At 35.8% G+C, this 15,077-nt stretch overlaps 2 protein-coding genes across 5 annotated transcripts; both read left to right on the plus strand.

Moving 5' to 3' along the window:
* Positions 1–140: 140 nt before the first annotated feature.
* LOC111442592 (probable inactive heme oxygenase 2, chloroplastic) lies at positions 141–6,971 on the plus strand. 4 transcript variants are annotated; one of them, XR_002710325.1, is made up of 6 exons: positions 142–842; positions 3,165–3,388; positions 3,772–3,879; positions 3,983–4,101; positions 5,828–6,038; positions 6,857–6,971. XR_002710325.1 is itself a non-coding variant. In XM_023080002.1 (5 exons), exons 1-4 carry the CDS (start codon positions 284–286, stop codon positions 4,073–4,075), a joined length of 984 nt encoding a protein of 327 aa, XP_022935770.1. In that variant the 5' UTR covers positions 141–283; the 3' UTR covers positions 4,076–4,101; positions 5,832–6,175. The 4 variants fall into 4 exon arrangements, 2 of the variants coding, with proteins under 2 accessions (XP_022935770.1, XP_022935769.1); XR_002710326.1 differs by lacking the exon at positions 6,857–6,971 and adding an exon at positions 6,173–6,850; XM_023080002.1 differs by lacking the exon at positions 6,857–6,971 and having other exon boundaries at positions 141–842; positions 5,832–6,175.
* A 2,734-nt stretch (positions 6,972–9,705) lies between these two features.
* Positions 9,706–15,037, plus strand: LOC111442850 (polyadenylate-binding protein RBP47C-like). Its single transcript, XM_023080405.1, has 6 exons — positions 9,706–10,353; positions 13,000–13,480; positions 13,837–13,904; positions 13,984–14,114; positions 14,247–14,343; positions 14,651–15,037. Exons 1-6 carry the CDS (start codon positions 10,030–10,032, stop codon positions 14,804–14,806), a joined length of 1,257 nt encoding a protein of 418 aa, XP_022936173.1. The 5' UTR covers positions 9,706–10,029; the 3' UTR covers positions 14,807–15,037.
* Positions 15,038–15,077: the final 40 nt, after the last annotated feature.

Below are 15,077 nucleotides of genomic sequence, written 5' to 3' on the forward strand. Positions count from 1 at the left end.
GGTTAGAAAATTTTAAAAAAAGAAAAAAAATCATATTAAAAATTTATTGTTATAATTGGAAAACTTCGGACACTATAACCGTGCGCGCGCGTGAAGAGAGAGAACTTATTTTGCAAAAGATCTGGGACCTTATACAAAAGTAGATATCAGATGGTCTGCAAGCCCAACCCAGTTTCGTGCTCTATTCAGGCCCGGCCTTCTTGTTGTCAGCTTCGATTCCAAGGATACCGGCGAAGTCAGATACTGCAGAACAACAATCTTTAGCCTGACTGTTCCTGTGACGATGTCGTTGCCGGAAAGCGTATCGCTGCGTTCTTTCGAACGAATTTCTTCAACTTATGCTTCTGTTTCTTCCTCCTTCTTAGGTTCTTCGAGACCTTTGAGGAGTTGTACAAGTGTAGTGACTCGGACGATGAAGTTCAGAAATGGAGGTGCTCTGAGGTTGTGCTGCTCGGATTCAAATCATTCTGCTCCTCTGCCTTCCACGACTGCGACAAGCACGGGCTCTGCTCCGCCGGTTCTGAAGAAGAAAAAGAGGTACAGGAGAGAGTATCCTGGAGAGAGCAAAGGCATTACTGAGGAGTTAAGGTTCGTCGCCATGAGGCTTCATAATGTTAGTGGTAAAAAGTTATCTGGTGACGCTGTGGATTCATCCAGCGAAGTTGAAGTAGAGGAGAAAGACGACGAAAATTTGGTGTTGAGTGACGATGATAATGATGAGGACGGGGATGGTACACAGACTTGGCAACCGAGCTTGGAAGGGTTCCTTAAATATTTGGTCGATAGTAAGCTCGTCTTCAGCACTGTGGAGCTAATCGTTGATGAATCCAGCGACGTTGCTTGTAAGATTCCTCCCAGCATTTTCTCTTCCAGATTGTTTATATTTCATATAACCAAGACAAGAGGATGCATGATAATGTTGCCGACTAATATAGGTTTCTGTGACTGTAGAGATTTGTGTTGTCGGGACTTAGATAAATGGTTACACTAGGTTATTAGGATTTCGTGTGTAGAAGTTGGTACTATTTTTATTCTGTTTTAAAATTTCGGGTTCTGAGTTAAGTTCTTATTTATAGATTTTTAGATACTCACTGCTTTATAGATTTTTAGATACTCACTGCTCCTTAGCCTCTGGTTGCTTGTTATTCCTATTGAATCTTTTCAGTATCTTCTGATGCTGGCTGCAGGATATCTCTCCGATGCTCCCTAGATAACTTTCAGGGTCTTGGTTTTTTGTTAAGACCATAATTTAGTGGAGAGATTCCTCTGTGGTTCTTCGACACCTTTTGATGGAAAGAAACCATCGACTTTTTCAAGATACTTAGATGCCAATATTTGTTTTTGTAAATTTTAGAGATATCTAAAATTTGTGCACATTAAGCTAGGAGTTTGTTACTTTTCAACTTTCCTCATTGATCTGACGGCATTCTTCTAATCCGCACTCTGCATTGGGTGGTTCTCGTTCACCAATGTTTCCTTCAATATTTTCCTTATCGAGATACATTTCTAAAATTCTTATTTTATTATTCATCCTTGTTACGAGTTCTCACCAAAGTATCAACGATAATAGATAAGCTTATCTGTGATTTCTTCTGAGAAGGTTCTCGAGGGGATGGGGGTATGCGTAACATGAATTGGGAGACTACTCAGCTTCCTAAATTGACGGGTGGTCTTGGAATTGGAAATTTTCAGCACCAAAATTTAGCTCTATTGGCCAAATGGATTTGGCGTGTTCTTAATGAAAATAATGCTTATGGTGGAAACTTATTGATGCTATGTACCATGCGGCTGCAATTGGGAACAGGTGACCTCGATCCGTTCTATATGGTTCTTGTAAGTCCTTTCCAAGATTTATTTGTCAAACAGTGGACTTGATTGCTGGTCGTGTTCAACATTGCCTTAGAGATGGAAGGTCTACCTTTTTCTCGAAGGACTCTTGGTTAAGTTGTGGAATTTTTATACTGTTTTCCTGTGCTTGTACCGGCTTACTTCTAATCCTGATGCTAATGTGGCAGATGTGTCGGTTGCGGCAACTGATACATAGAACTTGCGCCTTCATCGTAATCTTAATGATTTGGAAACAATTGAGTGGGCTCATCTTTCACACCTCTTGTCTTCAGTTAGATTACAGACTTTTTCATGACACTTGGACTTGTCCTCTTCTTAGAGGTTACTGTTAAATCTCTTATGGAAGATCTGGTGGGTATTGTTGATTCACTTTTAAGGGACCTTTATGCAGTGACTTGAAAGGATACTTATCCTAAGAAAATCAAAATATTCTCTTGGGAGCCTAGTCTTGGAGTTAATAATACGGCTGATCGATTACAACAACGAATTCCTTATATCAACCTATCTCCTTCCTGGTGCATCACATGCAAATCTAATGTTGAGTACCAAGCCATTTATTTATACATTCTCCATTTGCTTCCCTGTTTTGGTTTAGTATTTTGGAAGCTGTTGGTTTGTCTTTACCGTTATCCAATAACATCTTTTATCTCCTTGCATCTATCTTGGTGGGCCATCCTTTTCGTGGTTCTTAGAAGGTCCTTTGGCTTGCCCACAGTTCTCTTTTGGTCTCTTTGAGGTGGAAGGAATGATCGTATTTTTAGGAATTTCTTCTTCTCTTTCGATCATTTTATGGAAATTGTTCTTTCTTATGCTTTCTTTTGGTGCAAACTAAGTACCCTTTTGCTCATTATAGCTTATCTTATTTAATCTCCAATTGGTAGGCCTTTATGTAATTCACCTCTAGGTGTTTGGAGTTTTTGTTGTGTTTCAACGATCTAATGAAATTGTTTCTCTTTTTAAAAAATAGAAGTTATACAAATTTGTGAGTGCACAGATGCTAGGGTTATGGTTTCTACTATAGCTGCTGGACATTTGGTACTTTTATGATATTCTAGGTTGTTCGAATGGTTCTCTTGAGAATTAGTAGTAATTGGATGATATGCACTCTTGACTAGTATTTTCGAAAGTAAATCAACTTAGTATGAGTATTAAGTTTTTGATATATTGAAAAATGTACTCAAAAGACATGTACAACCAATAGAACAGATCCTGTTCGAGTGAGGTTAGAACTCACAAGGTCATTTATTGTTAAGTGACAGATGGTGTTCCTTTTGTTTTTATTTGCAAAAGACTGAAATCCAGTATTTTGATTGCAGATAGTTACTTCAGAAAATCAGGGTTGGAACGTTCAGAATGTCTTGAAAAGGATCTAGAATGGTTCAGTGCACAGGGTATTGTGATACCTGATCCGACCAGTTCAGGAATTTCTTATGCTAAGTATCTGGAGGAACTTGCTGAGAGGAGTGCCCCTTTGTTCCTTTCCCATTATTATAATATCAACTTTTCACATATAGCAGGTGGGCAAGTGATAGCGAAACAGGTATATGAAGCCTTCTGATGTTTTTGATTTCACAAGTTGATGCTACTGGGATCTGAGATTAAAAAAAAAAAAAAAAGAAACGTATTGCCTAACCTCTTCTCTTAGAACGTATTATACAAAGATGATTAGGTAGCCTCTCCCCATGAAGGAGGTGTCTCTGATGTGATTTTATATTTGAGTCACGAGTTATAAACCAACCATCAGGCGTTAATATCATAAATAGTGTTCGATGACTTGTGGCTTCCTTCATGCATAAGACGCTGCACAGGAAATAATTTTTATCCTAAAAAATATTATAACTTGAGATTTACATATATGCATGGTGTTATTGCCTGTTAGCTGATAAAAAATTATTATGATTTTTTTTTAATCTTTTTCCAAAGGTTTCTGAGAGACTCCTTGAAGGAAGAAAGCTTGAATTTTATACATGGGAAGAGGATGCAGAAGAATTACTGAAAAACGTTCGTGAGAAGCTTAACATGCTTGGAGAGGTTGATTTCGTAGAATATTCAGTAAAATTCTATTAGTGAATGCTGTTTTTAGCTTCTGCTTTACTATTTGATAACCTATGCTGCTATGTTGGCACTAATGCAGCACTGGTCTCGGGATGAGAAAAATAAATGTTTGAGAGAAGCAGTCAAGTCATTCCGCTTTTTGGGAGAGATAGTTCGATTGATCATCTTATAAATGCTATGACTTTGAAGCTGTTCCCGGTATGCAGCAATATTGTTTATGCTTCTCTTTATTCCTTTGGTTCATTCATAAGTTAATATGCTTTGTCTTACATTCTCAAAGGGCACAAAACTAGAAAACCTAGGGGCCGACAATTTGGTTAAGGCACGCATTTATTCACACTAGAAGAACATATAATAACTTAACATCCTTCAGAAAATACATTAATGTTTGATGTATTTCAAAACATTAATCATTAGTTATTTTCCAATGTTTTTTTTTTTTTTGGTCCTTGTATGTTATCCATCTACTTCTCCTTCCTCTTTCCATTGCTGCTGCAAAATATCATCCTTTCTATTCATTGTTCCTCTTCCTCATCATTGCCGACCTGCAGCCATCCTCTATCCATCATTAGATTCATTACCATCGGCTGTTTAGATAGATACCTGCCAACATACAGACACACGCAGAGAAGTACAAAATTTTAGATGGTCGAATATATGAAAAGGGTAATTGAAGTAGTGGTTCTTCCTTAATCATTTAGAACTTAGTTCCAGGTAAGTGAAAAGATGTGTATTTTTTATTCTTGAATTTTTTTTAAACAAGAAAGAGGAAAAATAGTCCTAGGGCTTGGGTAAAGGAAACCCCCTCCCCTCCAAAAACAACATGAATACAGCTTTTGGATAGTTGATAATAGGAGCTAAACTTTAGATTTTGGATGACATGATTTCTATCAAAAAGAAAAGAAAGAGAGGGGGTGGAACACTAGATGTTATTGTGTTGCATGTTGTTTGCTTAGGTGGGGGTTGTTTACTGCATCTATAAGAAAGATATTGGTGATTAGTTGGGTGATTGTAAACACCGGAAAATATTGAGAACAGAACTAAATCCTATGGAAAAACTAAGTACAACAGGTCTTTAGGAGACGGTTCCTGTACATCATTTAACATGAAAATTGTTTCATTCTTTTCCGTTGACCTGAGCTGCAGGGTTCCTCTTTGTACGTTGACATTAGTCTACCAGATCTTTTCCAAGTGTTGATAACCAGTACCTAGAAATCTAATGGTAGTAAAGTAGCTCTTGCCAGACAAGTATAGCACGGGAACCAGCATTGTCGTTTTGATGTTCTGTAGCACAGCGTGTATTGCCTTGATAATTTTATGATGGTAGTGAGGTTAGGGTGTGAGGGGTCCTATTTACATGTTCCATCTTTGTGAAGCTGCCCACTTCTCCGATTAACATGTCTATTAAGATAAAATGCAACTTTCGCTGCAAAGCAGTCTCCACGTATTTTTCATAGCCTTGTGTTTTTATTGTTACTTTCAAATTGTATTACTAGGTCCTTTCATCCTTCGTCCTACCTGTAGTGTTCGATGCCTTTCAACACCATTGGTTTAGGTTAGCTGATAGCTTCACTATTGTTCGAACTACAACTTGCAATATACTGTCATCCATTTAACATCAATTTAGATGGTGCTCTAGTTCTTTGTCAAGATTCTTGTCATATCATCTTAATTTTTTAATTCAATAAGCTTTCCTTTGATTAATCTTCAAGTGTTATTAAATTACTGACTCTATATGTAACCGTATGGTTATTGTCGAAACAATTAATTGTGTTGTAGAAACTGGTATATGAAGATGAATATGAAAGTTAAACCATTCAATAGTAATCTAGGCACATGGTCTACAATCAGAATTTGAATTCCACAAGATAAGGATGCTTTTATTTGAACACTTCCAATCGATAATGGAGCCTTTTCTCCACAGGTAGGAGTTGACAATGCACAGAAAATGGCTCTCTTATTCAATCAATCAAACTTGTAATGAATCTACAGAGTTGCCCCCATTCAAGGGCTTCGATACTCTGATTGGTAATCAGTGATTTTGGCCAGTGGTGGCTGAAGACATGGAGCCAGTGACCTTCCCCAACTTGAGGAGCTAACCCCATTATTTTCAACATTCCATCAAATGCCATCAGGTACACGTCCCAAGTACTTTTAGAGAACCATTGGATTCATTTGACTTGCCTTTGGTGGGGTTTAAAGCTTTCTGCACCTTTCTTTTTCTCATATATATACACATTTTTTTTTAATATTTCAAAACCATTACCAGTAATGCGCACTTGGTCAATTATCACTTTCACTTTGCCTAGTGGCTCAACATCGTTCAAGACAGTGACACTCAGCACAAAATCAAATTGGCACTTTCATTCTTGATATGGTTAAGAATCTATTGAAAATACTAAATATTAGGTTCTATATTTCGTTTATGTTCTGAGTTATTATATTAAATATCTAGTCTTTAAATTTTAAAAAACTTCAATTACATGTTTGAAATCTATAATGTGCTTCTGCTTAATATTTCTTATTAATTCTATTCATAGAATATTGAGATGACATGTTCATTAACTTATATAGCTATTTGCTTCATATTATATTCTTCGATATAAATACATCCTTGAATTGAACCATTAGCGTTCAATCGACCTGAAAGGCCATAAAAAGGCACTTCAAAGCTTTAGGAACTCATCTAGTTTTAATTGAAGTTTTCTAGAACAATATTATGCACTTTAAAGCATATCAGGGAAAATATATGGCAATTCTTTTGTGGGAAAAAAAAAAGAGTAGAAAATACCTTTCATGATCAATATGTTGTGCTTTTGTTTTTTTTTCCTTTCTGGTGAGAAATTTTGCCAAAAACATATGTTCAAGAGATATTTTGCTGATATTAATTTGTTTAAGTTATGTTTCGAAACTATTAATAGAACTCAATTCTGATCATATTTAAAAATTGTAGAGGGTGGAAGTTGTTGTATAGCTTGTTGGTATGGTATGGTTATTTGAGGAGATTGGAGAACAGCTCAAAATGCTGTTCTATTTAAGATCCAAAGTCACAGCAAACACAAAGGGAAGAAGAAAAGTAAAAGAAACAGATAGCCATTGGAGGGCAAATTTTTCACTGTTGGACTTGGGAGAGGCATTTGCCGTTAGAAGTGCTTGCTTTTCAGCACACTATTTTTCAATCTAATGAGATCCCCCCACGAATCTCACCCATTTCATTCTCTACCATCATTATAACTCCCACAATATCAGGAATCTTGATCATTCTATTCGCATCTCTTTTCCCATTCAAATGGATAATTATCTTCGTCTTAAGTTAGCGCCACCCTCTCATTTCTAGGCCGAAGAAGAATGTCTTGGTATGGCCTCCACAGGTATGACATGTTTCTATTGAGTTCAAACACAAAAGAGTAAATATTCTTAATCGATTAAATTATATGTTTAGATTGACAAGTTGTCGAATTTTGACTTATAAATATAAACAAAATGGAGGACGAGAAAGGAAGCATTAATGGAGGTAGCAATGGGGGAAGTTTAGTCAAACATGGGTCCGGTAGTAGAAAGAAAGGTTAGTAGTGGGTTTGGCACCTTGGGTTGGTTTCTTTATTCATTCCAAAATAGCAAAGGATTCCATTTGGATGAAACTGAATATTCCTTAGAAATGAGCCATTCCAAAATGAAACTTCCTTTTTCTGCATGGAACATGCAGAATTGGTAATGGAGCAACAACAATTTTTTGCCCTTTCTCAAGAAATCCCATCTTCTCTCTCCCCCTTCACACTTTTTCTCTCTCTACGAGAATCTTTGGGCCACAATCATTCCCTCCTCTCTCCTAAAATTCCCATTTTAACTTACTTTTTATTTTCCAAATTCAAATTCCATGAATCTTAATTTTTTATTTTCCCATTATTGATATTGTTATTATTTTGGCTAATTTTAATTCTCGATTATTGTTCTTATTTTGAACCATTCATTCAATTTCATATTTGATTATTATTGTAAATTTGATGATGATTCATTTTTCGATTTTATATTTTTTAAAATTAAACATATGAGTTATACTCTCATGCATATATATTTATACGATACCAAAAATATTGCAAGCAAGCATAATATTTAAAACTAAAGATTAAGATTCTGACTAAATAAGTTCTATAAAATAATAAATTAAAAAAGTGTTTAATATCTAACTTAAAATTTAAATGTTATCTACTAACGGTGAACATGAGCTGTTATAAATGATTGCACCAAGTGGTGTGTGTTGGCCCTCATGAGGGTGAATTGTAAGATCCTACATAGATTTAGAAGAAACATAATATTTCTTACAAAAGTGTGAAAAATATTTGCAAACGATCGATTAAGATTATTATAATTTAATAACTTTAAGAAAAACGATAGGTTTTTAGTTATATTTTAGCCAGAAAGTGAAATAAGCACTACCATAAAAAAAAAAACACAGAGTATCTCCTTGTACCAAAATCATGCTTATAAATACTCCTCTTTGCTCAAAGCTTGGAACCATCCCATACTTACCTTTCTCTTATCTCTCATCCCTTCGTATCTCTCTCTCTACACAAATGACTCTAATCAATTCCATCTGTATAGCCTTCCTCATTTTATCTTCCATTTGCAATATATCGCACACCCATGGAAGGCTGCTGCCGGTGGAGCATCCCATCGTCGGAAATCTTCACCGCAAAATCGTTGAAACTGCCGGTGTTGCTCCTCTCGGGTCGAGGCCACCGGCATTTCAACGCACTACCTCCTCTCCTGGCGACGGCGACGCCGAGGTGCTAGGCGGCGACTTCCGTCCGACCACCCCGGGCCACAGTCCTGGAGTTGGCCACTCTCTTGCACCAGCAAGCCACGTGGATTCGAAAATCCATTAGAATTTATGATCATTTATTTAGTTATATGTTATATTAATCATGATATTCGTAGTAACTTAGTTTAGTTGTATATTCATATTACCAACTGCATGTTCTATTATTATGTATGATTATCTGTTAATTAATGAAGCTTGATTTTATTATTATTTTCTTTTATTTATTTTTTTTAAGCTATTTCCATAATTAATAAAAATAAATTAGTGTCCTATGGTTAAGAGACAAAAGTAAGATATTACTTTTTGAAACAAAATCATATTCTTTTTTTATTTAATTTATGAATTTATTTATAGGTAGATTGGAGGAATAAAATTACACTAAAATATGTATTAGTCTAGTTATTGACTCTAACTTATCCAAACCAATTATTTTGTTTAAAATTTAAAATGCTAAATTACATTAATTAATGGATTTCTTTTTAAACAAAACAAAAATTGCTTAATTATTTAATATTTATTCTGGGACATATTCGACTTAATACAAATTTAGTAATTTAATATTATGTATATAATTGTTATAGGAATATAGTTTAACCAACACAATATTAAAAAGATCAATTTCGAGGATTTTTATAGAAATTTAAAACTTATATTTTAGTTTAATTTATTGAATAAAATTTATATTAATGACTTTAATTTTATATTTTTTTATCAAATAACTTTTATATTATAGAGCTTTAAAAAATTATGAGATAATCTAATAAATTATGATAGTATTAAGCTTTAATCCAACAAAAAATTGGGTTAATTGTATAAAAAGTTAAAACATGATTAAATTATTTAGAAATAAAAAAAATAAAAGTAAAAAATTTGAAATTAATTTGATAAACTTATACAAAATTAATTTTTTATAAAATTAAAAATAATAGAAAAACTTTTTAGTAATTTAAGAGTTGATGGTTACAGGATAATTGGCGGCGGATGGAGGCAAAGGGCGGGGAGAGGAAACTGAAATGAACAGCTGAGATTAAGTGTGTTCCTTAATCGTAGGGTGTATATAGACAGCCCAAAAACCTTCCGGTTTGTATTTTCGTCATCCTCATCCTCAGGCTTAGACCCTAATCCAGTCCTCCGCTTTCGGCTTCTTTGGGTTTCCCTTTTTTGCTCTCAGATTCGGATTCTTTTTCCTCTCATTCCATTCAGATTCTTTTTCCTCTCATTCCATTCAGATTCTTTTACCCTTTTCAGTAAGGGTGTACATTAAAATCTGCTCCATTCTCCTTGTTAATACGGAGGAAGATAAGATGCAAAGCAACGGTTCTGATTCGCAGCCGCAAGAACCAAATCAGCGCCACCAGCAGCCGCAGTCGTGGATGTCAATGCAGTACCCGCCGCCGGCTATGGTAATGCCGCACCATATGATGACGCCTCCGCATTACATGGCGCCGCCGCTTCCGCCGCCGCCGTATATGCATTATCACCCCCAATATCAGCATCACCATCTCCCTATTCAGCATTCGCAGCCGCTACAGGGATCTGGTGGCGAAAACAAAACGATTTGGGTGGGTGACTTGCATCATTGGATGGACGAGAGTTACCTCCATAACTGCTTTGCTTCCATTGGCGAGGTTCAATTTTCTCTCTTCTTTTTCACTCATCTTTACGTTTATTATCGATGATGATTATTTGCTGATTTTCTGGAATCGTTAAAGTTCTCATATAAATCAATCTTTTTTTATTTTTTTATTTCTTTATGAAATGATTCATTCTCTTCCTGAACATAAGGCTAGAAATATTGAATAATTCCCTTCTCCGATTCATCCAAACAGTTGTAAACGTCTACCAGTTTCTAGTTCTGATGATTTTTCTTTTTGGAGGTTTGCGTACTTCATTGTCGTTGTGCAATTTGAACACAGAAGTGCAGAACCAAATGGCAATTATAAGTTTGATCAAACATTTGGTTTTTTTTTTTTTTTTTTTTTTTTTTGGGAAAAAAAGGTTTTTGCTACTTTTGAGAAAGTGAGAATTTATTGGAGTTTTTTGTTGCGATTGGTTTACATTTTCTGATATTAGTAGGTTAGAGTATAGAATCTGCGTAAAAATGCAGCCGTATATTTTGCCAAAATGTTGTTTTGGCATTTGACAAATTTTAATGAGAGCGAATTGGCAACTGGTAAATGGTAAAGCAACATAGAAGCATGTTATAGGACTTCTTAGTCCTGTCTAGAATGGCTTTATCTTCTAGCCTCTCAAATTTACCACCTGTTGAATATGGTAAAGCAACATAGAAGCATGTTATAGGACTTCTTAGTCCTGTCTAGAATGGCTTTATCTTCTAGCCTCTCAAATTTACCACCTGTTGAATATGGTAAAGCAACATAGAAGCATGTTATAGGACTTCTTAGTCCTGTCTAGAATGGCTTTATCTTCTAGCCTCTCAAATTTACCACCTGTTGAATATGGTAAAGCAACATAGAAGCATGTTATAGGACTTCTTAGTCCTGTCTAGAATGGCTTTATCTTCTAGCCTCTCAAATTTACCACCTGTTGAATATGGTAAAGCAACATAGAAGCATGTTATAGGACTTCTTAGTCCTGTCTAGAATGGCTTTATCTTCTAGCCTCTCAAATTTACCACCTGTTGAATATGGTAAAGCAACATAGAAGCATGTTATAGGACTTCTTAGTCCTGTCTAGAATGGCTTTATCTTCTAGCCTCTCAAATTTACCACCTGTTGAATATGGTAAAGCAACATAGAAGCATGTTATAGGACTTCTTAGTCCTGTCTAGAATGGCTTTATCTTCTAGCCTCTCAAATTTACCACCTGTTGAATATGGTAAAGCAACATAGAAGCATGTTATAGGACTTCTTAGTCCTGTCTAGAATGGCTTTATCTTCTAGCCTCTCAAATTTACCACCTGTTGAATATGGTAAAGCAACATAGAAGCATGTTATAGGACTTCTTAGTCCTGTCTAGAATGGCTTTATCTTCTAGCCTCTCAAATTTACCACCTGTTGAATATGGTAAAGCAACATAGAAGCATGTTATAGGACTTCTTAGTCCTGTCTAGAATGGCTTTATCTTCTAGCCTCTCAAATTTACCACCTGTTGAATATGGTAAAGCAACATAGAAGCATGTTATAGGACTTCTTAGTCCTGTCTAGAATGGCTTTATCTTCTAGCCTCTCAAATTTACCACCTGTTGAATATGGTAAAGCAACATAGAAGCATGTTATAGGACTTCTTAGTCCTGTCTAGAATGGCTTTATCTTCTAGCCTCTCAAATTTACCACCTGTTGAATATGGTAAAGCAACATAGAAGCATGTTATAGGACTTCTTAGTCCTGTCTAGAATGGCTTTATCTTCTAGCCTCTCAAATTTACCACCTGTTGAATATGGTAAAGCAACATAGAAGCATGTTATAGGACTTCTTAGTCCTGTCTAGAATGGCTTTATCTTCTAGCCTCTCAAATTTACCACCTGTTGAATATGGTAAAGCAACATAGAAGCATGTTATAGGACTTCTTAGTCCTGTCTAGAATGGCTTTATCTTCTAGCCTCTCAAATTTACCACCTGTTGAATATGGTAAAGCAACATAGAAGCATGTTATAGGACTTCTTAGTCCTGTCTAGAATGGCTTTATCTTCTAGCCTCTCAAATTTACCACCTGTTGAATATGGTAAAGCAACATAGAAGCATGTTATAGGACTTCTTAGTCCTGTCTAGAATGGCTTTATCTTCTAGCCTCTCAAATTTACCACCTGTTGAATATGGTAAAGCAACATAGAAGCATGTTATAGGACTTCTTAGTCCTGTCTAGAATGGCTTTATCTTCTAGCCTCTCAAATTTACCACCTGTTGAATATGGTAAAGCAACATAGAAGCATGTTATAGGACTTCTTAGTCCTGTCTAGAATGGCTTTATCTTCTAGCCTCTCAAATTTACCACCTGTTGAATATTGTGAAAAGGGTATGAAGAAGTAATGGAAGATCACATTCTCTAGCAATTGACATTGATATTTTGTTTCTGAAGGAGGTTTCTTTTATAGCTTTTTATATTTATTGCTGTGTATTCAGCTATGTACATGGATTTTCTAGCTACTCTATCTCGTTCTTTTCCCTACTCTTTCGAACCAAATAATAAAAATGAATCTAATGACATTATCCCAACTGTTTCCAAACAATCTCTTTTGTTGAAGAATCTTGAATTGTTCTTAGTTTGGCATGATCATTTTGAACATTGATTGTTTTATTTCCTATATGACGCAGATTGCATCGATCAAGATCATTCGTAATAAGCAAAGTGGTTTGTCTGAGGGGTATGGGTTTGTAGAATTTTTTGCCCATGCAACAGCTGAAAAAGCTCTTCAGAACTATGCTGGAGTGCTCATGCCAAGTACAGAGCAGCCTTTCCGCTTGAATTGGGCGACATTTAGCACCGGTGACAAACGATCAGATAATGATCCCGATCTTTCTATTTTTGTTGGTGACTTAGCTGCAGATGTTACTGATGCTCTGTTGTACGATACATTTTCTAGTAAATTTCCTTCTGTTAAAGCAGCAAAAGTTGTCATTGATGCCAATACTGGTCGTTCAAAGGGTTATGGTTTTGTGCGGTTTGGAGATGACAATGAAAGGTCTCAGGCCATGTCTGAAATGAATGGTGTATATTGTTCGAGCAGACCTATGCGCATTGGTGCAGCAACGCCTAGAAAGTCTTCTGGATATCAGCAACAGAATTCTTCACAAGGTATATTTAAATTGTATGGTTACAATGTAGTGTGCATAGCCTAAAACCACTTCCAAGAGGGATTAGGGTTAGTCTTTGGGGAGGACGTGCAATTCTGGAATAAGTAAAGATATGGAGGCTTTCTACTTTTTCGGGGGCATTTGGTTCAAGGCTGGGGGTTATGAATCAAATAGGGCTGTGAAAATGAAAACTATAATGCTAACAAAGAAATATGTGTTGTGTATTCCTGTCTATCAATCAAAAAGGGTTTGGATTTAATTTTTTGAATGCATGTGTTCTTAGAGTTTACTCATGGTTGTACACTTCCCTACCCCTTTTGGACTGCTCATGCATATGTTGTCCTCTGTTTATTATAGGAGGATATTCAACAAATGGTCCCTTTAGCCAAGGACTCCAATCTGAAGGAGATTCTGCAAATACAACTGTAAGTTGCTTTGGTTACTTTTATCTGCACAGCTAGAAATTCCACGTATTCTTGGGTTTAACCTGAGCTTTCCTTTTAGATATTTGTTGGAGGGCTTGATCCTAATGTCACCGATGAAGATCTGAGGCAACCTTTCTCACAGTATGGTGAGATAGTCTCTGTTAAAATACCAGTTGGTAAAGGATGTGGGTTTGTTCAATTTGCCAATAGGTAAAAAGTTGGTGATCAGATTTTCCTTTCATATAAACCATGAATTAACAGTATCTGTCTGGTTATTGGTTTTGTCAATTTGTTGATTTTTACTAAATTCTGTCACATATTCTTCTCAATTTTCCTCTGCAGAAATGATGCTGAAGAGGCCTTGCAGAAACTAAATGCAACTGTAATTGGCAAGCAAACTATTCGTCTTTCTTGGGGCCGAAATCCAGCAAATAAGCAGGCAAATTACCCTTTTCTCCTAGTGTGAAAATATTAACAAAAAACTTATGCATCACTCTCTCAATTTCCATGCTTTTCCTGAAGGGCAAGGATAGGAAAACAAATAAAATGAGCTGTTTTAAGAACTTCAATTAAGTATGAACTTTTTATTTGAACCTTGTCTCAGTTATGGAATTGAATTTGGAAACACTTGGCCGGGGAAATGTTTAGTTTACATTCCTTCTTAATTCTTACCATCTGTAGCGGCCGATTTAGGTTGATAAATAGTCTTAACAGCATTTTTTCTTGCATTTGTTGAGGTGTGGCAGTTCAGAGATTTTGGTAACCAGTGGAATGGAGCTTACTACGGGGGGCACATATATGATGGCTATGGATATGGTCTGCCGCCTCACGATCCAAGTATGTATCAGGCAGCTTATGGAGCTTACACTGTATATGGAAGCCATCAACAACAAGTAATCTGAACACAGAAAAGCTCATATTAATCCTTAGGCGCTTTTCAAGTAGAACAGCTGAAGTTGCTCAGCTTCTGGAATTCACTTGGTTTTAGATTTTTTCTTTTTTCCATATTAATCATCCTTCCATCTGCCTAGAGGAACTGAATTTTGATGACCTGAGCTAGTTCTCTCATCTTGTAGGGAATATTATATATTTATTTCATTCAGATTGATAACAAACTTATTTATTAGAATATATATATATATATATATATATATATATATATAATGTTGCAAT

This window comes from Cucurbita moschata, unplaced genomic scaffold, assembly GCF_002738365.1.
Source record: "Cucurbita moschata cultivar Rifu unplaced genomic scaffold, Cmos_1.0 Cmo_Scf00005, whole genome shotgun sequence".
NCBI classification, from domain to species: domain Eukaryota; kingdom Viridiplantae; phylum Streptophyta; class Magnoliopsida; order Cucurbitales; family Cucurbitaceae; genus Cucurbita; species Cucurbita moschata.